This window comes from Gorilla gorilla, chromosome 14, assembly GCF_029281585.2.
Source record: "Gorilla gorilla gorilla isolate KB3781 chromosome 14, NHGRI_mGorGor1-v2.1_pri, whole genome shotgun sequence".
Lineage (NCBI taxonomy): Eukaryota > Metazoa > Chordata > Mammalia > Primates > Hominidae > Gorilla > Gorilla gorilla.
The window spans coordinates 66,620,271-66,641,511 of NC_073238.2; the positions used below are offsets into that span (position 1 = coordinate 66,620,271).

The 21,241-nt window shown below is 38.8% G+C and overlaps 1 protein-coding gene across 5 annotated transcripts in view; it reads right to left on the reverse strand.

Moving 5' to 3' along the window:
- NEK5 (NIMA related kinase 5) overlaps window positions 1–21,241 on the reverse strand; it is a 96,092-nt gene that overhangs the window by 72,533 nt on the left and 2,318 nt on the right. For 3 of the 5 annotated variants that reach the window (XM_055359898.2, XM_063697617.1, XM_063697616.1), the window contains 4 exons: window positions 13,842–13,938; window positions 6,778–6,875; window positions 5,008–5,091; window positions 4,854–4,924 (listed from right to left, as the gene is read on the reverse strand). In XM_055359898.2, coding sequence (XP_055215873.2) covers window positions 4,854–4,924; window positions 5,008–5,091; window positions 6,778–6,875; window positions 13,842–13,938 — 350 coding nt within the window. Of the gene's footprint in view, window positions 1–2,835; window positions 2,923–4,853; window positions 4,925–5,007; window positions 5,092–6,777; window positions 6,876–13,841; window positions 13,939–21,241 lie in introns of those variants that run through there. The other 2 variants (XM_063697618.1, XM_063697619.1) reach the window with 2 other exon arrangements.

The following is a 21,241-nucleotide window of genomic DNA, read 5'->3' on the forward strand; positions in this document are numbered from 1 at the left end:
GCTGGGATTACAGGTGTGAGCCACCTGCACCTGACCCAGGAAACAAACATGAACTTTCTAGACCTTCTAGAAACTCACTGACCATTTCATACCACACAGACTTTTGTCTTTACTAGGGCTTCCACAGACCCAAACTTCTCTTCTGTTCCCAGAGGACCCTCTGCAGCCAGGGCAGAGAATTCATATGCCCCCAGGGCTCAGGCAGTACTGCAGCCACCTGGGGGTTGGGTGGGGCCAGTTGCAGGCCTGAGACCACTCTGCATATTGAGGACTGTGGTGAACCAGTCCTCTAATGAAGCCAGCGGCTACCCACCTGATTATTGCTAAGATCTTCCAATTTTCAGAGGTACAAACTATGCATATTTTAAAGTCTTTCAATATTTAATTTTTTTTTGGATGTAGTGACAGGGTCTCACAATGTTGTCCAGGTTGGTCTTGAACCCCTGGACTCAAGCAATCATCCCCCTCAGCCTCCCAAAGTGCTGGGATTATAGGCATGAGCCACCATATCCAGCAGCATTTAAATGTTTATTCAAATTCTTGAAAAGCAGTACAAGCAAACAAAACAATGCAGCTGACCCAAGGCTGTCTGTGGCATGCCCTGCTCTGAACAGCCTACTTTCCGTCCAACACACCCTACCTGAATTCCTGCACAAGTAACTTGAGGCCAAACTCCTTGGTGCCAGGGGATGTCTCAAAAAAAAAAAAAAATCCCTGTTATTTTATTATGCAGAGAAATTCTTACTATTCTTTTTGTAAATCTCTATCGTCTGAGCTTTGCTTTCCATTTGTCTCCTTCAAAGTCCAATAGCCAAGTATCTCTTGGGCATTTTTTCCTAAACAAAAGGACAATTAACTTCCAAAGGGAACTCAGTCTTCCTTATCGCCAACTTGTTCAATGGCAGCCAGCTTTGAAAAATGAAATTTTTTTCCTTCTCCTTATAGGAAGCAAAAGCTCCTCTTCACCTTTTCTTGCAGTATACAGCATTACTGCTGAGGGCCAGGTGCAGTGGCTCACACCTGCAATCCCAGCACTTTGAGAGGCTGAGGCGGGCAGATCACCTGAGGTCAAGAATTCAAGACCAGCCCGACCAACATGGTGAAACCCCGTCTCTACTAAAAATACAAAATATTAGCTGGGCATGGTGGGGCGTGCCTGCAGTCCCAGGTACTTGGGAGACTGAGGCATGAGAATTGCTTGAACCTGGGAAGCAGAGATTGCAGTGAGCCGAGATCACGCCACTGCACTCCAGCCTGGATGACAGAGCCAGACTCCATCTCAAAAAAAAAAAAAATTATTGCTGAGAACCAGACTCTGATATCACATACATAAAAACTAACTGGGTTTTAAAGCTGGAAGATACCTTGAAGATTACCTAGTCAATACTCTCATTATTATGAGTTAGGGAACTGAGGCCCACAGAGGTCAACTGACTTGGTCAAGTTAGCAACTGAGCCAAGACTAGGATTCCTAGCTCCTAATCCAGTGAGTGGTCACCAGACCACATTGTCTTCTACTTCATCCTCTTCAATCTTTCTTGCAATAGACTAAACAGTGCTTCAAAGATATGAACATATAATACAAAAATGGACATCACAGTGACTGCAATTTTCGATGTTTTTTTTATACCACTTGTATCTTTAAATGAAGAGAAATGGCTTTCTTCTAAACAAGTTTGAAACCTTCAGGTAACACTGCTCAGAGATAGTCACTGGGATCCCCATTTTGTGGCAGGCCAGGTCTTACCAATGCAGGCCTCCATCACAACTGTTTCTATACTGACTCAGTGGTGAAGTTAAATATTAAAAGCTAAAAAAGCCAGTGCCCAGCCAGGCACAGTGGCTCACACCTGTAATCTCAACACTTTGGGAGGCTGAGACAGGCAGATCGTGAGGTCAGGAGTTTGAGACCAGCCTGGACAACATGGTGAAACTCCATCTCTACTAAAAACACAAAACTTTAGCTGGGCATGGTGGCAGGCATCTGTAATCCCAGATACTCAGGAGGCTGAGGCAGGAGAATCGCTTGAACCTGGGAGGTGGAGGTTGCAGTGAGCCGAGATCGTGCCATTGCACTCTAGCCTGGGTGACAAGAGCAAGACTCCATCTCAAAAAAATAAAATAAAAAAAAAAAGCCAGTGCCCTTATACAAAGGCTGTAATGTAACAAAAGCCCACCAAGAGTTTTGCCTAGGCCTTTCCTGGGCCTTAAACCATGACAAAATAATGAAGGAATTCTTAACAGGAGCCATTTAAGATTAAACAAGTTTTATTGGTGGTCTGAAGAAACTCCCCAGGCCTCCACAAACAAGTTTATTGGAGGTCTGAAGGAACTCCCTAAACCTCCATGATTTAGCAGGAGACAAAATAAGGGTAATCACCCCAGGACCTAGACCCATTTAGATTAAGCTTACTGAGGCTCCAGAAGAAAGTCTTCAGGACTCAGACCTTAGTTATAGATTAAAAGGAGTTAATCAGTATGTCTTTAAATGAATGCACACTTACACATAGACATATAGCTTAGAAGGTGTATAAGCTCTGAAAAACTTTGTAATTTTGAGTCGGTCTGGTGATAATTTCCAGGCCTTCTCCCTGTACTGGTTACAGAAATAAAAACTCTCTTCCTCCCCAGTTCATCTGTATCTCATATTGGACCGCGAGAAATAGCAACCCAACCCTCAGTTTGGTCCAGAACAATTTCACACATGAAGAAAATGAAATTACAAAAGTACCATAAGAAAGAGAGAAGAGATTTGAATTTTAGTTTCCGGAATCTTCATTCAGTGTCATCCATCAGATTTTACTGACACTTTCAAACTAAGAGTCAGCAACTTACATTTTATTGTTGTAGGGTTTATTCTGACAGATCTCTGGGGACAGGTAGTAAGGTGTTCCAATACAAGTTCAAGCAAGTTCCATGGAACTAGTAAATTATATTAAATAATAAATCAGCATGATTTTTTATTGGAGTAAGAAAAGTCTTAAGACATGGACATGCAAGAAAAAATGTGAAAATGGATAACACAAGATTTGATGCATACATGTGTTAGAAGAAAGCAAAACACTGTATGTTGATAAAGTAACTAAATCAGCTGATTTTTAAACTTACAATTCACCTCCCAAAAATTTACACATTAAAATATATTTTTTACGGCTTAAAGACTCCACAAAGAGATGAAATTGTCATGTTATAAAAATCTCTCAGATGTAGAGATTATCAAATTGCAACCTCATGATTTAAAACTTGGAAAACACAAAAATGAATAAGGGAGAAAAAAGTTACCCAGAATCTTAGCACCTAAAACAACTATTGTTAAAATTCTGATATATTTCCTTCCTGTCTTTTTTCCACACATATTTTTCATATAACTGTGATCACAATGTATTTAAAATTCAGAATTCCATTTTCTTTGCTTAGTATAACAAAGTTATCAAGAAGTCTTCAAATAAATGTTTATGATATATTCAGGTACATGGCCATGGCCATGCCAAGCTTTATTAAATTTAACCATTTCCCAATTATTTAGGCATTTACGTTATTCCAAATTTCAAATTATTCCCTTGGAAGAAAGTCCCAGAAACAGAATATTTAAAAATCTCTTGGTACATATTGCCACCAAATTGTCTTCCAAACAGGTGCACCAATTTATTCTGTTAGAAAGTGTGTAAACCAAAAATAAAATTCTAAGCCTCCCAACCAACTCATAAACCCTCCCTTTGGCCAAGGACATTCCAAAGTTAACCTGAAAAATTAGTTCAGGCCATGATGGGAAGCAGGGTCCGATATGCCTCATTATCTCCTCCTCCCCTTTGGAATTCAGGCACAGTTGACCAGCATTAACATTAAAACAGACCTTAAGACTGACAAAGCAGACTCCTTGTAGCAATAAGATACCAAAGTCCAGCCTGACTCTAGTATAACATCACATGACAGATAGCAGGCCTGAAAGGAATCAAAATATTTTACCCCAAATCATGTTTCTTTGTCCATATCTTGAAATAGTCCTACAAAGGCATCTCTTGTGGGGAAAATCTACATTCTGAAGAAAATTCCCTTCTTTTTCCAAGGCTTTTTCCTGATCCAGGAAAAAGTTAACTAAGAGTCTGGCACCTTTTTAAATCCGATAAGAGGAAACATTTACAATCTATTCTCTCTGAGGCCTGCTACTTGGAGATTTCATCTGCATAATAAAAACCTTCATTTCCACAACCCCTTATCTTAACCCAGACACTCCTTCCACTAATTCCAGGTCTTCAGAAAGACTCTTTCAATCAATTGCCAATCAGAAAAGTTTTTAATCCACCTATGACCTGGAAGCTCCCTCCCATTCTTCCCAGCTTTGAGTTGTCCTGCTTTTCTGGATCAAACCCATGTACATCTTATTGATGTCTTGCATCTCCCTAAAATGTACAAAACCAGGTTGTAGACCGGCCACCTTGGGTACATGTTCTTAGGATCTCCTGAGGGCTATGTCACAGGCATGGACCTTTGGTCACTCATATTTGGCTCAGAATAAATCTCTTCAAATATTTTACAGAGTTTGACTTTTTTCATTAAGAAGTGTAAACCTGCCTATTTCACTATATTCTCTCTAGCTTTATGCGTATTACAGTCACATCCATATTTGATAAACTGGAATCACACTACAGAATATTAGCAACATCATTCTATTACACCACAATTTATCTTGAGAATTTTAATCTCAAAGTACCATCTGATGTAATGCATTTACATAAAGCTACCTAAAATTATTTAGACAACCAAGATTTTAATATCTTCTTAATCCATGATACCTAAAAATACATATTTGGGCTATTTTGACTAGAAAGAAAAATTATTTTCAAAGTACTTACTTATTCAGGACTCTTGCTATACCAAAGTCCCCAAGCTTTGCCACCATTCCGTTCTTGCTAAGAAAAATGTTCTATAAATGGAGAAAATGTCATGTTGTTTGAGGTACTTCAAGAAAAGATCAGTTCTGTCTTAGTCTTCTCTCTGAGCTGTTACCTGAGCTTTTATGTCCCTGTGTAATATCTTCCTGTCATGAATATGTTTTAGTCCTAGAGAAATCTGTACAAACCAACCGAGGATCTATAGAGAGAACACAAAACAAAGCCATTGAATAGCCTGGTAGTCACTGAAATGCCTTCATGGTAACATGCAAAAAGAAAGAAATTATACACACACACACACACATACACACATATAGTGTATGTGTATTTATAGGAATGAAGTTAATAGGTACACTTTATCATATTATTATTTTCATTCTACAACTAAAAAAATGGAGGCACAGAAAAGTAATCCAAATATCACTGATAAAATCAAGGGAAATTCCACATGCAGAAAAAGATAAGTAGAAGCAAGGGAAAGAGGCATGCTGTTCATGATTTTCTTTTTTTCCTACTTAACCCTGGGGTGCTAACTGCATCGTGAATAGTACACAAGCAGCCCTGTTTCCTGATAACCTGGGAGCCATTGGTTCTTCCTTTACAGTGGAAGGAAGGTGACAAGGGTGGGGAGAGAAAGAGGAAGAAATGGGGGATCTGTGAGGTTAGGAATTGTAATAAAATATCGATATATCTAATATAAAACCAACAAATACTTTATCTTTGAAGTTTAATTTTATTTCTAAGTCATGATTTGATTTTATCTGTTGACCATGAGCCTCTTTATGAAAATGTGTTCTATGCCTACAGAGATTTATTTAAACTATTCTAAAATTTCACTGGTTCTTTGTCTGCCAAATTATACAGAAAGAGGAAAATAATAGGAATAAAGCTATATTCCAGACATTAATATTCAGTTGTAATTTTAGTTCATTCCCAACAAAAAGAAATGTAACTCAAAATTTTGTCATGAGAAGCATTTTTATAAAATGTGGCAAAATAATACCTAGATAAGAAAAAAGAGTTTCTATCAATATGGAATTTAATATATAATATAAATGAGCATACAAAGAATGCTTGATTAATCTTACAGAAGTTAGAGATATTGATTTTTTAATCCTTCATATATTGAAAATATTCAACTTTAAGAGGAAATTATATGGGCATGATGCTCTTACATGCTAAAATAGAACAAAGAAACAATGGCCAAAGGAAAGATGGTGGGCCTTTCCTGTGTGCTTCTTGAGGCAATGGCCTTACCATCAATCATAAAGGAGCTAATTCAGATTCCTCTCCACACATACAAACCTGTCTCCTTCATGAGTACCACTCCCAAGAGGGTTCCAGGGAGGCTTGGAGTATAGAAGAGAAATACATTTGTGCAAAGAGAAAGTGGGAGAGGCCATTATTCTTCATCTTTTATCTCCCCCTCTTAATAACCAATGAAACTAAACAGGCATTGCCAAGACAAGCTTCTATCCTCCCTAGCAAAGTGGGATATCTAGTTTTAAACAGAGCACCAAATGGTAAAAGAGAAAACAGTGAAGCTATAAATATGTTACATGTTAAATGGCTAAGGAACACTCACATTCAGATTTTTTTTTAACCATGAAGACTTATCTCAGAGGCATCCTACATGAGATTTTCCAAACAGACTATCTTTTCTCAAGAAAATCTCACTCTCTAAAAAACAATTCAGTTTAAGTTCAATTGCAAACTTGTTCTGGACTGAATCTACCAAGAATATTGATCCACTATTTTATGGTTTCAATTTCTCTACCAAAACACATGCTTTATATCAACATAGTCTACTACTTATGACATTATAAATTTAATTCTCCCCCCACCACACATACATAAAATTAAAAAGCAAATTAGAAGTTTTTACCTGATCTTCACTAAATAACACACCCCGTTGTCTATTGATCCTTTTCATGAGATCCCCTCCATCACAATATTCCATTACAATAAACAGCCTGCCATTCTCTGTAAGAAAAGGAATCATTTGGTGCTGGAAGGATTTCAGATATTTATCAGTCATGTTCTGGCTGTGGAATCAAGATGGACTGGGTTCTAATTCCACTATACCATTTATATTTCTTAGCTCTGTGACTCTGGGCAAGTCACTTTAACTTCTCCGTGCCTCGTTACCTCATCTGTAAAATGGAAATATTATAGAAATTTCTTCTTTGGATTGTTGGAAAGATTAAATGAGTTAATCCATGTCAGATGCTTAGAATAATGCCTGTACATAATGAGAGTTTAAGAAATGTTGGCTATTTTTATTAATACATTCCTTTGAGAGGTTAGAAATCTGCTGTAAAAATAGCAGCTGTGACTCTTTCATAACACCCCAGGAAGAATTAATAGCCCCTTCTTGAATTTGGGCATAAAGCCATATTTATATGGCACTTATTTATCTACGTTGTTGAATACAATAGAAACTCTTATAACTGACCTCTGCCTAAACCACTCACTAGATTACAGGACACTCTCCATTGCTATTGCCCCATCAATGTTACCACTAAATACTACTAGGCTCTCTAGTATGTCCAAGTACCTCTGCTCTTACCAATTGAACTGAATCTTACCAAGATCATTTTGTTTTTTCCCAAATATGTTTACGCCATTTATTCTTGTCTTTGTAACAGAAACTGATGAAATATGAATAGAAAATGAAAGGTGATTATTTTCCAAAAGCTATGCTGAATATTTTGGAGGACTCAGTAAAAGTGAGTAGTTTTAAAAAAAAAATAGCTATTGACCTAAATGTTGATGGGATGAATGAAATATAACTGGAAAACTTCTAAAAGGATTATGTACAGACTATCCACAAATCCTTGCTCCACATTAAAGAAAAGAAACTAGAAATTCTAAATAAGACACATAACTTACATAAGAAAGAAAATTCAGAACTATAGTCAGTGGACTCATAATCTACCAACTATAATTCTGAATTTTCTTGAACTGTAGTGAGTTATTCTTGTCTTTATTACATAAACTGATGAAATATGAATAGAAAATGAAAGATGTGATTATTCCTCCAAAAGCTATCCTGAATATTTTGGAGGACTCAGTAAAAGTGAGTTTAAAAATAAATAAATAAATAACCATTGACCTAAATGTTGAATGAAATGAATGAAATATAACTAGAAAACTTCTAAAAGGATTGTGGACAGATTATCCACAAACACCTGCTCCGTATTAAAGAAAAGAAATTATCCTTTGACAAATGCTTGTAATTTCCTTAAATTTTTTTTCTTTTTTTTTTTTTCTGGCCATTTCCACTCAAAGGATGATTACGTCTTCTTATGTTAAAATATGTCTGTATAATTGCTAGGATCTAAATGTCTTTGTCTTCCCCAAATGTATATGTTGAAATTTTAACCCCCACAGTGATGGTATTAGGAGGTATAGGGCTTTTGGAAGGTGACTAGGTCATGAGGGTGGAGCCCACATTAATGGATTGCTGTCCAAGAGAGAACCCTCTCCCCTTCCACCATGTGAAGTCACAATGAGGCGGACCATCTATGAACCAGAAAGTGAACCCTCACCAGACACTGAATCTGCCTGCACCTTGATCTTGCACTTCCCAGCCTCCAGAACTGCCAGAAATAAATTTCTGCTGTTTATAAGCCACCTAGTTTATGGTATTTTGTTATAGCTGCTGGAATAGACTAAAACAGATGATTTCCTGCTCTAACCAGCTTTCTTCATTAACCAACCAACTAACAGCTGGGATCTTGTTAGAAAAGAAGGATTTCTACTCACTTGTTTGTCTACACTTCATTCTTTTGTACCTAAAACAGTAGTTAGCACATCAAAGGGGCTTAAATGTTTGTTGAGTGGATTCATTAAAAACAAACAAACAAACAAAAAAACCCCGAAGGAATACAAAACATACGCGCCAAAATCAGTCTTATAAGCAATTGTTGATAACATTTTCCCCTGTAGTACCCACTAAATGCCAAAATCTCTTGCCAAATATCTATCTTTTGCTATCCTACTCTTTAAAGTACCCTAACCAACTTTACCGTGGATATCAGTAACCTGGCAGTGTCTACCCTTGGTTGCTTCTAATTCACAAACCATGCATCTTCTTTCACATATTTCAATTTTTCCTCCTCTCTTCTTTAAGAGACGATCCATTCATTTATTAACAAACTTCTATTGAGGACATGCAAAAGCAAGGAATGCTGTGTAGGAATAAAAAGCAAAGAAGCCATCCATTCTACTGTTAAGGAGGCGAAGTCTAGTTGGGGAGTCCCTCAGCATTGGGTGAAAAGTGCTGTGAAGAAGTCTGTAGGCTGGAGGGTGTGGAGAAAGCGCATGCAAGTAAGACTGGAGATCTAGGAAGGGTTCTGAGAAGATGCTTCCCCATATGCCTTAATATCTAGAGATCGGTTATTTTCAGGAATGTGTTACTTTTAGGAGAATTGATGTTTCTTATCATTGAAGCTCAGTCATTAAAAGGTCTGCCACAGCAATGAAGGGATGGCAATTTCAAAACCATGGAAGAATCAGAATAATGAAACAAAGGAGACAGGATTTCATCTCACTTCCTTTTCACCAACCTTCAACTCACTCAACCTTACACTGGCTTTTGGTGAAAAACTGACTAAAAATTCATCATGACAGAGATACCTTTTTTTTTTTTTTTTTGAGACGGAATCTCGCTCGGTCACCTGGGCTGGAGTGCAGTGGCGCAATCTCGGCTCACTGCAAGCTCCGCCTCCTGGGTTCACGCCGTTCTCCTGCCTCAGCCTCTCCGAGTAGCTGGGACTACAGGCGCCCGCCACCATGCCCGGCTAATTTTTTGTATTTTTAGTAGAGACAGGGTTTACACCGTGGTCTCGATCTCCTGACCTCGTGATCCACCCGCCTTGGCCTCCCAAAGTCCTGGGATTACAAGCGTGAGCCACCGCGCCCGGCCAACAGAGATATCTTAAACTACTGGCCAGGTGCAGTGGCTCATGCCTGTAATCCCAGCACTTTGGGAGGCCGAGGTGGGTGGATCACCTGAGGTCAGGAATTTGAGACCAGCCTGGCCAACATAGTGAAACCCTGTCCCTACTAAAAATACAAAAATTAGCCAGGCATGGTGGCGGGCACCTGTAATCCCAGCTACTCAGGAGGCTGAGGCAGGAGAATTGCTTGAACCCGGGAGGTGGAGGTGCAGTGAGCCAAGATTGCGCCACTGCACTCCAGCCTGGGTGACAGAGTGAGACTCCGTCTCAAAAAAAAAAAAAAAAAGAAAAGAAACTACTTAATGTCAATTAGCATTATCTGACTGTAAAATAAGGATTTTTCCCCATTAGCCACTGTTAATTTTATATTTATTGGAAGTGTCTGGAAAAATCATTTATGCTCTCAAATTTTCCATCTGCTGTAAAGCTCATGGATCACTGACACTTCAAAACAATTGAGGGGCACTAAATAACCTTTTTATTTGTCAAATTCCAACATTTATTAAACAATTATTATAATTCATTCTAAAATGCACTTTTAAAAAATCAAGGGCCTGGCACAGCGGCTCTCGCCTGTAATCCCAGCACTTTGGGAGGCCAAGGCTAAGGCAGGTGGATTGCTTGAACTTAGGTGTTTGAGACCAGCCTGGGCAACATGGCGAAAACCTGGCTCTATAAAGAAAAAATATACAAAAATTAGCCAGGTGTGGGGGTACATGCCTGTAGTCCCAGTACTCAGGAGACTGAGGTGGGAGGATCCCTTAAGCCCAGAAGGTCAAGGCTGCAGTGAGCTGTAATCACACCACTGCACTCCAGCCTGGGCAACAGAGTAAGACTGTCTCGGAAAAAAAAAAAAAAAAATCAAGATTGTTTCTTACAGACATTGGCATCTTCCAATCACTTGCTGTAGACCCAGCAGGCTTAATGTTTTCACTGCCTAAATAATTTTTAGAATACCTTAACCAACTTTGTTTGCTTATATTTTCTTTTTTATGTGTGCATTAGAGTAATATAAAATAAAACTCTGTGTTTAAATAAATGTAAACGAGCTCTTTCCGGCCAGGCACAGTATTCGCAGCACTTTTGGAGGCCATGGCGAGAGGATCACTTGAGGCCAGGAGTTCAAGGCTGCAGTGAGCCATGATCCAATTACCCCAATTGCAAGTAAATGAAATCTATAACAACCTAAATAAGCTTAGAAGAGGACCATGAGCCACAGATAACAGTCCCAGCTGACACTTTGATTTCAACTAGCTGAGACTCCGGGCAGAGAATCCAGCTAAGCCAACCTCAGGCTTCTGACCTACAGAAATCAAGAGATAATAAATAGGTGTTGTTGTTAAGCCACTAAATTTGTGTTCATTTGTTATGTAGTGATAGAAAACAAATACAACAGCATGGGAATTTTTGCCTATTTTGTTTGCTGATATATCTCCAAGACCTAGAACATGCCTGGCATATAACAGACACTTAATGAATGTTTACTGATGGAATTTACATGGAATTAATTTAGTCTTAGGAAAATATCACTACATTCTCATTATTTTTCTTATGTTGCTTCAAACCAATAAAAACATCCTATTTTCTTTTTTTTTTTTTGAGACAGAGTTTCACTCTTCTTGCCCAGGCTGGAGTGCAGTCGCGCAATCTCAGCTCACTGCAACCTCTGCCTCCCAGGTTCAAGCATTTCTCCTGCCTCAGCCTCCCAAGTAGCTGGGATTACAGGCGCACACCACCATGCCTGGCTAAATTTTTTTGTATTTTTAGTAGAGACGGGGTTTCATCATGGCCAGGCTGGTCTTGAACTCCTGACCTCAGGTGATCCGCCCGCCTCGGCCTCCCAGGGTGCTGGGATTACAGGCATGAGCCATTGCGCCCGGCCAAAACATTCTATTTTCTATAGACAAACATTAGAGCCATGGTTCTTATGATCAGAGATAAGTGATTTGAGGGAAAACAAGCCTTTACCTACACTCTCTAAAAGACAGAGGCTACAAGGCCTCTGAGGCTTTTAGATAAGCTCAGTAGTTCAAGTCCCAACAATCAGCGAAGCAAACTCAAAGGCATCACAATAGCTCTAGTTTTCCTAAGCACAGGGGTGCTCTACTTAAAAAGAGTCATAAGAAAATGTAAACTTACAGTATCAACAAACACAGCAGAGGTTATGTATACTGTAAAAATGACCTTAGTTCTGCAAAAGCTTCCAGTGGTAAACTGTCCTCAAAAATCAATCTCACATGGTATAAGGAAATACTCCAGTCTCTAAAAGTGGTCCAGCCCATTTGCTCATTCAGTAAATAGGTATTGAGCAGCCATTGTGTGCTACATGCCAAGGATCAAGTGGTGAGCAAAACAGATGGAGCCCCAAAATTCATTAAGTTTACCATGTAAAGGGCGACAAATATGAAACAAATTCATAATTATATAAATAGACATATGTAAGTACAACTGCTGTGGAAGAGAACCAAAGGGAGCTGTAATTTGAATTGTGAGTTCAGAAAAGGCCTGAGGATAAGTAGGAGTTAGCCAGAGAGTCACAATAATAACCTCAAACAAAATAAAGAAGAGAAAGATCATCTTATAGCATTATCAGTAGCCAATGGACAGGAATGCAGGGCACTTTATTCAGTGGCTTTCCTGGAAAGTTATTCCAAGCAACCCAATTCCAGACCATGTGTACTGTTCTGCTCCCAGGAAGACCTCAGAAGAGTCCCAAGAGCTCTTTTTAAATACCCAGAAACCAAAGAAGGGCCATACACACAGAAGTACCTTGAATGTAGTGGTTTTAATCAGTAAAGAACACAGTGCTCTGCACAGTTTACATACTCGAGACACAGTGGCTGTATTTATTTATTGACTGACTTTTACCCAACTGATGATGCTTGAAGATATTGAGGTTAACACTTCTGCTCCATGAACTACTTATCAGTCTTAAAACAGCCCTGCGCTGGGGGCTGGGCTGGGGAATGACCCTTCATAAAACTGTCAGCTCATACAGCCCTGTCACAACTTAAGACACACCTGACATACTGTAGATTTGTTTATTGTCTATCTCTTCCCACTAGAATATAAATTTCATGAAAACAGGGATTTTCATCTGCTTTGTTCACTGCTATATTTCTGACACCTAGAACAATGCCTGGCATATAGTAAGCACTCAATAAGTATCAGTTCAGTGAATGAATGCTGTCTGACCAACGCTCCTTCATTTATTATTTATTTTTTACCTTTGGACTACAGTGATGGGTGGAGGCAGAATTGTATTCAGGTGTACGGAGGAAGGGACTTCCTTCCCTAAAGTTGTCAGCAGAATTGTATTCAGGTGTACAGAGGAAGGTACTTCCTTCCCTAAAGTTCTCCCCCTCTCCGTGGCAGTGTGCTAGGCTATGGTGCGTGGCTGTTTGCTGGCTCTCTGTAAGAGGATTACACAGTCCCATCTGTTGCCTAAGGATATGCAGGATCTCATGTAAACAGAGTACCCCCCAGCACACACACACAAACACACACATCCTAGCAGGGCTTTGAGAGTGATAGTGTGGTGGGCTCTGTGTTTTCCCCTCTTCTCTTGCTTATGAGAACAGCTGGTTCCTTATCTGAGCTGCTCCTTCAGCCTGGGCCCCAGACTCAAGACCCCAGCCCACCACAGCTAGCATGTAATCTAAGTGAGAAATAGATGTGTCTTATTGTAAGTCACTTAAATTTGGGGGTTGTTACTACAGCAAAGAAGCTAATAAGCCAGTCATTAATTTTTTGGGAGAGTGAGAATTAAGGAGAGGCAGAAAAACAAGAAAACATAAGAAAGCCGTCTACAAAAACTTACTAGAGAGGCAATAATGAGGACGTCTCAAGCTGCAATTTAAGTAAATGGGGAAATGACCCATTTACAAAAATTAATTTATACACAGTCCTTACGAACAAATCTTTTTACATATGTCAACATGCCTATACTTTATAAAAATACTTAAGGAATATTAGAAAATCAAACCTTGAAATGAATTGAAGAAGGCTACAATGTTGGGATGTTTCATCTTTTCCAGAAGAATCACTTCTTTCTTTGAAGCTTCTTTTTCTTGTATGGGCATCTAAATTACATTAAGAGACAGAGTAGTCTATAAAGCTAACTTGGTTTCAAGAACATGCTTTCTGCTCATTTCCATCTAAAATTCTCTAGGATTTCACTGGCTTTTAATGTCACTTTGAAAACGATCTTTCAATGGCAGGAAACAACATTTCTAGAATTAGCAGAGTACCCTACATCTCATCAATGGTTTGTTGACAATCATCATCAAGAAAATAAATATTTCTGGTGAAGTTTTGCTATATTAAAAGTTGGACTGGTGGTACCGTGTTCATTATCTAGCCATATGGAGCCACATTTTAATATCTATCTTTCAGTAGCAAAGGAATTCTTTATAAAAATGCAACATTCCAGGAGCAATCACTGCTGAGAAGAAACAAATGAAATCTAAAAAAAGAAAATGTGTCATATCCCACAGAAATCAGGCCAGTAAAATTTTGTATTAAGATGACTACATTTTTCATTTTCAAATAAAAATTGTCTTGCATGACCTCGTTTTAGAAGTATATGGGTGTATTTTCTTGTTCTACTTTCACCTATAGACAATACTTGCCAAGGGGTTTGGTGCCAGTACCAGTGGCCACACCTCATTTCTACTTTTTCTTCCTCACTCTTGATGCTTTGCTGACTTGTCATTTCTACCCTGACTTCCAGCCCCTGACTGCCCCGCTTTTCTGATGTCCACGGGGCCTCCACCCATTAGAGGTCCTCAACATTGGCCAGATTTCTCATTCTCATTTAGACTTAAGAACTTCTTAAAAATTAATATTCTCAATTCTAGCTTCCCTACATCTCAGCTGAAGGATCCTTCAGTAAGTTCCTTAACCCCTCTAAGCTTCAGTGTTTCCTGCCCCAATTTAAATTGTATAGTCAGTACATAGGAGTTTCAAAACAAAAACAGCTAAATTACTCCTACCAGCTGGATACATTTAGCAACTTAAAAAATTCCTAACTACTATTTATTTAAAAGAATATTATAAACAAAATTAAAAGACAAACAAAAGGTTAAGATACAATATTTGTACCATATATGACAAACATATTTACAATATAAAAATTGATGGCAAATAATTTTTAAAAAGGCAAACACCCCAACAGAAAAATAGCAAAGTACAAGAATAGTCAACTCGAAAAAAACAAGAGAAATAAAAATGGCTGATAGAAAAAATATTCAATCTCATGCAGTAATCAAAGGAATAAAAACTAAAGCAAAATTTGGCTGGGTGTGGTAGCTCATGCCTGTAATCCCAGCTCTTTGGGAAGCCGAGGCAGGCATATCACTTGAGGCCAGGAGTTCAAGACCAGCCTGGCCAACATAACAAAACCCTGTCTCTACTAAAAACACAAAAAATTAGCCAGGCGTGGTGGCACACACCTGTGGTCTCAGCTACTCAGGAGGCTGAGGCAGGAGAATCCCTTGAACCTGGGAGATGGAGGCTGCAGTAAGCCAAAATCACACCACTGCACTCCAGCCTGGGTGACAGAGTAAGACTCCATTGCAAAAAAAAAAAAAAAAAGGAATAAAAGCTAAAACAAAATGTAATATAGTATTCCATGTATGAAATTGGCAAAGATGAAAAGAATGTCAATAACCACTATTGGCCAGAAAGCAGCAAAATGGACACTCATTTATTTCTGGTAAAACTACACAAATTGATAAAATATTTCTGGGAAGGCAGTTTTACAATATATAATATGAATCTTTAAAATGTTCATTTTTGCGGGGGGTCTGTATCCTGCTGAAGAAATTTTTTTTTTTTTTAAGACAAGGTCTTGCTCTATCACCCAGGCTGGAGTGCAGTGGCATGATCTTGGTTCACTGCAGCCTCTGCCCACTGAGCTCAAGTGATCCTCCCACCTCAGCCTCCTGAGTAGCTGAGACCACAGGCAAGCACCACCATACCCGGCTAATTTTTTGTATTTTTAGTAGAGATGAGGTCTCACCATGTTGCCCAGGCTGCTCTCGAACTCCTGGCCTCAAGTGATCTAGCTGCCTCAGCCTCCCAAAGTGCTGGGATTACAGGCATGAGGGAAATGTTCCTATTTTTGACTAATTCTTCTAGAAATTTATCCAAAGAAGATAATAAAAGTGTACAGAAGAGTTCTCATACAAAAGACTTTGTTACAGTGTTTTATTGCTAGTTTTTAAGTTACTCTAATAATGCATGCTTGTTTTAAGTCAAATAGAAGTGAATAAGGTAAAAGTGAAACTTCCCTCTTTCTTTCTCATCTAGCCCACAGATGAAAGCCCATAGGTGGTAACCTTACTCTTCATGGCAAAAATGCAATTACTTTTGTGCCAACCTAATACTATATTCCCTAGGGATAACTGTTGTTAATAGTTAGAGCTTTTTATTTCATGCATATACAGGCAAGCATATATACATAGTTTTGTTTAATAAAAATGAATCATACTTTACATATTAAATGTTATTGAATCGTAGCCAAAAAACCAACCAAACAATGTAATTATCTGAAAATAGAAAAAGTTAAATAAATTACAGGGGTGTTTTGCTAGCTTTTTTTTTTTTAAGACAGAGTTCTGCTATGTTGTCTAAGCTGGATTTTAACTCCTGGGGTCAAGGGATCCTCCCAACTCATCCTCCAGAATAGCTGGGACTACAGGCACTTGCCACCATGCCCAGCTAAATTATGGTATTTTTAACCTGCTACCACTTTAATGCTATGCAGTCATTAAAAATAAAGGGAGGCAATGTAGTATCATGGAAAGAGCAGAGAAAGACTTAGACGGATCTGCTGATTACTGTGCATCCTGGAGCTAACTGCTTAACCTCTTTAGCCTCAGCTCTTTCACTTGTACAGTGAGAGTAATGAGAGCTACCTTTTAAGTGGTTGTGAAGATTAAATTGAGTTGATATACATAATAAAACACCCAGGATGGTGTGACATATAATGGACACCCTGCAGGTGGTCCCTTTATCATTAGTGTCAACACATTTAATATCATTAAATGACAACATTTTATTATATAAAAATATTGAATGAGATGAGGAAATATTCACAACATATTGCTAATATAAAAAACTGTTACAAAAGAGTATATCTGGGCTGGGCACAGTGGCTCACACCTGTAATCCCAGCACTTTGGGAGGCCGAGGCAGGCAGATCACGAGGTCAGGAGTTCGAGACCAGCCTGGCCAACATAGTGAAAGCCTGTTTCTACTAAAAATACAAAAATTAGCCAGGCATGGTGGCACGCGCCTGTAGTCCCAGCTACTCAGGAGGCTGAGGCAGGAGAATTGTTTGAACCTGGGAGGAAGAGATTGCAGTGAGCAGAGATCACGCCACTGCACTCCAACCTGGGCAACAGAGCGAGACTCCGTCTCAAAAAAAAAAAGAGTATATCTACCATGACACCAATCATTCTAATAACTTTTATACTTATACATTAAAAATAGTCTAGAGAGAAATTCAGCAAAATGTTCATAGTGATTAAGAAAGAGGTTATATGCTATTTTTATTTTCCTCTAAATGGTCTTATTTTCTCCTTTGGCTCTTTTCAAAATTTCTACAATGAACATTTTTATTTTCACAATTGAGGAAAGATAAAACACTTTTATTTGAGCCCAGAAGGAAAAGAACACGTTTGATAATGGTATGATGATAAGAGAAATATTAGCTTTTTGGTACCTGTAAGAAAACAAGCAATTTAGTTCTGGGGTCTAGTGTAGGGAGTAGGGAGGCATTAGAGAGAAGAAATATAAATTTCTCTAGATAAGAAGTAATGAAAAACTACATGAGAGTAGATAGGAAGAAAGAAGTAATAAATGTTAATATTGTGACAGATGTTATAGGCAAATTCGATAACATAAAGAGATACGGGAAAACAAGAATAATGAGGTCTAATATAAGATTCTACTTATTTATGGCATAGTGACAAGAGTAGTTCATGAGTAAAGCGATGAAAAATTGGTGCTCTATTAGAAAAATATAGTCAATTTTTGATTATACTAAAGAATGGGAGAGATGCTATGAAATGCAGTAATGCATATTTTTACAGAGATTCACCTCTCAAATATTTTCTCTTTACATAGAATTAAAATGGTTTTATAATTCCTAAGTATATACCAGCTTCACAGTAGAGCAAGAGGGCCTGAAAGCATCTGTCCAGTGAATCATCTATCCAATAAGAAGTTATTGAATATCTCCTGGCACCAAGCATTAGGTGCTGTGTGGAATACCAGCACAAAACGCACATGGACTCAGTCCTCACAGAACATATTACAGCTAAATAAGGAGGAGAAGGCACAAAATAAACAGCCAAAGCATGTCCAGAAAGAAAGCAGTCAGTACTATAACAGAGGTTCCAATAAAAGTTATGCAAGTTTACAGAGAAGGATAAATTCTTTAGAGTGGGAGGATTCTGGAGGTATGGTAGAGCTCAGCCTTGAACAAGTGGGATCTTGATGCTGGGAGATCAGCAGGCAACGACCTTGGAAGAAGTAGCCCCAGAAGCAAATGCAGAGGCTGGAGTGGGGAAAAAAAGTAGGGTATGTGATAGGAGCGGTAGTTTTGGAGCAAATCAGAGAGGGTCTCAAAACTTCTCTGAAGAGTGAAACAATAGAAAAGCACAAGGCAGACCAGGCACAGTGGCTAACACCTGTAATCCCAGCACTTTGGGAGGCCAAAGTGGGAGGATCACTTGAGGCCAGCCTGGGCAACATAGCAAGATCCTGTCTCTAAAAAAAATTTCAAAATTAGCTGGGTGTGGTGGCGCATGCCTGCAGTCCTAGCTACTCAGGAGGCTGAGGCAGGAGGATGGCTTGTTCAAGGTTACAGTGAGCTATGATGATGTCACTGCACTCCTGCCTGGGCAACAGAATGAAATCCTGTCTCAAAAAAAATGCACAAGGCAAACCCCACTTTCTACCTTAATAATAACAATTTGTGTCTCTTTTTCTTTGTACATATATGAACATATTTGTAGGTATACATATATATGGAGAATATATATATTTTTCCAAAGATTATATTATTTTACACTTACTATTTTCTCAAACATTGCAAACATTGAAATTTTCCCATGTCAATGCTTCACCTACAACATGATTTCTAATAGCCACTTAGTTTTTTATAAATTACTTAACAAATTACCTACTGTTGGACATTTGTTTTCTAACTGTTTATCTGTGGGGTTTTTCTTTGAATAAACTCCTAATTTCTTAGTTTTCTACTGAGTTTCAAATTTTTGTATGATGACTTCAAATATGGATTTTATCTTTTTATTGATTTAGTAAAAGGCTAACACCATTAAGTCAATACTTGCAAATATTTTTGGCACCTTCTCAGTTTTCTTTGAATTTATTTATAGTGTTTGTTTTGACATACAAAGGTTTTCTATTTTTATGTAGTCAAACCTAGGCAACTCTTTCTTTACAGCCTCTGTCCCAGTGAAGGTTTGGGGGCATGGCTGGAGCATTATCAAAATTGGGCTGGAGCCACTTGAAGGATCCAAGTGACCCAGGGCCTCGACAAAAGGACTGAAGCAAATTCAAGGAAGAGGAAGAGTCAACAGTATTCGCCAAATAATTGAATGTGGAGAGGGAATAAGCTCACAAATGATCCCAAGGTTTTCAGGCTGGCAACCATAAGGACACTGATGACATTAATACAGCGCAGCACATAGGAGGTGAAGTGGGTCTGCTTACAACAAGGAAGAATCACTATTAATACTTGTTTTTGGGTACAATTGTGATACCGAGCCTCCAAGGTGGTCTCAATGATTGTCATCCTAAATTCTTGATGCACAGGATCTCTGAGATAATAAATGTTTATTCTTTAAGCCACTAAGTTTGGGGTAATATGCTACACAGCAATAGATTAATAACATAAATGTTGGATGGGCGCGGTGGCTCATGCCTGTAATCCCAGCACTTTGGGAGGCCGAGGCGGGTGGATCACGAAGTCAGGAGATTGAGACCATTCTGGCTAACACAGTGAAACCCCGTCTCTACTAAAAATACAAAAAATTAGCCGGGCGTGGTGGCGGGCGCCTGTAGTTCCACTCGGGAGGCTGAGGCAGGAGAATGGCATTAACCTGGGAGGCAGAGCTTGCAGTGAGCCGAGATGGCACCACTGCACTCCAGCCTGGGCGACAGAGCGAGACTCCACCTCAAAACAAAACCACAGATATTACCTGAAGTTATCTAGCTGGCAGAAGAAATGCAGAACTAGGGTACTGAAAGATGCCAGGGGTAGAGACAGAGATTTAAGAGAGATCTACTTATTGGTAAACACTGAAGTGGGGCAGTTTAGGTGACAATGGACAGAAAAAGAAAATCAGAAAAGGACACATGGTTGAGGACATACACAGGGCGAAGACAGAGATAAGCCTGAAGGAGAGCAGTCAGATAAACAAAAGAGAGTGAGCAGAATAATGTCATGGGAGGAAGCTACTGCGGGCCACTAGAATAAGAGGACATTATTATGAATATGCCATGGATTCACAAAAAGAGACCTATATTGGGAAATAAATCATTATCCCTGGAAGCCAGTCATCTACTCTTGAGCTTTAAGTTTGGGTAGGTTTTCTTGCAATTTTTTGTGGTAAGATAAAATTTATATCATTTTAACAATTTTTAAGTGTACAATTCAATGGCATTAAGTATATTCATATGGTGTAACTTGGGTAGTCCATTTTGCACACACTTTGTATGGAACTTTTTATGCTACTCTCATTTATAAATCCTCTAGAAGCTGACCAACAAGACTTGCCTTAGAATTAATTCTAGCAAACAATGGACATTGTTGTCCCAATATATTATGAAATGAACATATCACTAAAGAGGGTGACATAAACACTGACCAAGGTGGATTTAGCAAAAATTATTAATTTTTAATTAGCTATATTTATATTCCAAAATCATTAGACCAACAATTACATATGGTTTTCCTCTATTCATTCAGTGCACTCAATAAATGTGTTTAGCACCTATTATGTGACAGGAACTGTTCTGCATACTGAGGAAGACAAGCAATAAACAAATGAATAATTAAGAGAGCAAAGTAACTGCAGAGCATTATACATGCTAGTAAGAAAATAAACCAGGCCAGAAGCAGTGGCTCAAGCCTGTAATCCCAGCACTTTGGGAGGCCAAGGCGGGCAGATCACTTGAGCTCAGGAGTTCAACATCAGCCTGGGCAACATGGTGAAACTCCATCTCTACTAAAAACACAAAAAATTATCCAGGCATGGTGGCATGCACCTGTAGTCCCAGCTATTCAGGAGGCTGAAGTGGGAGAATTGCTTGAATCCCGGAGGTGGAGATTGCAGTGAGCCGAGATCA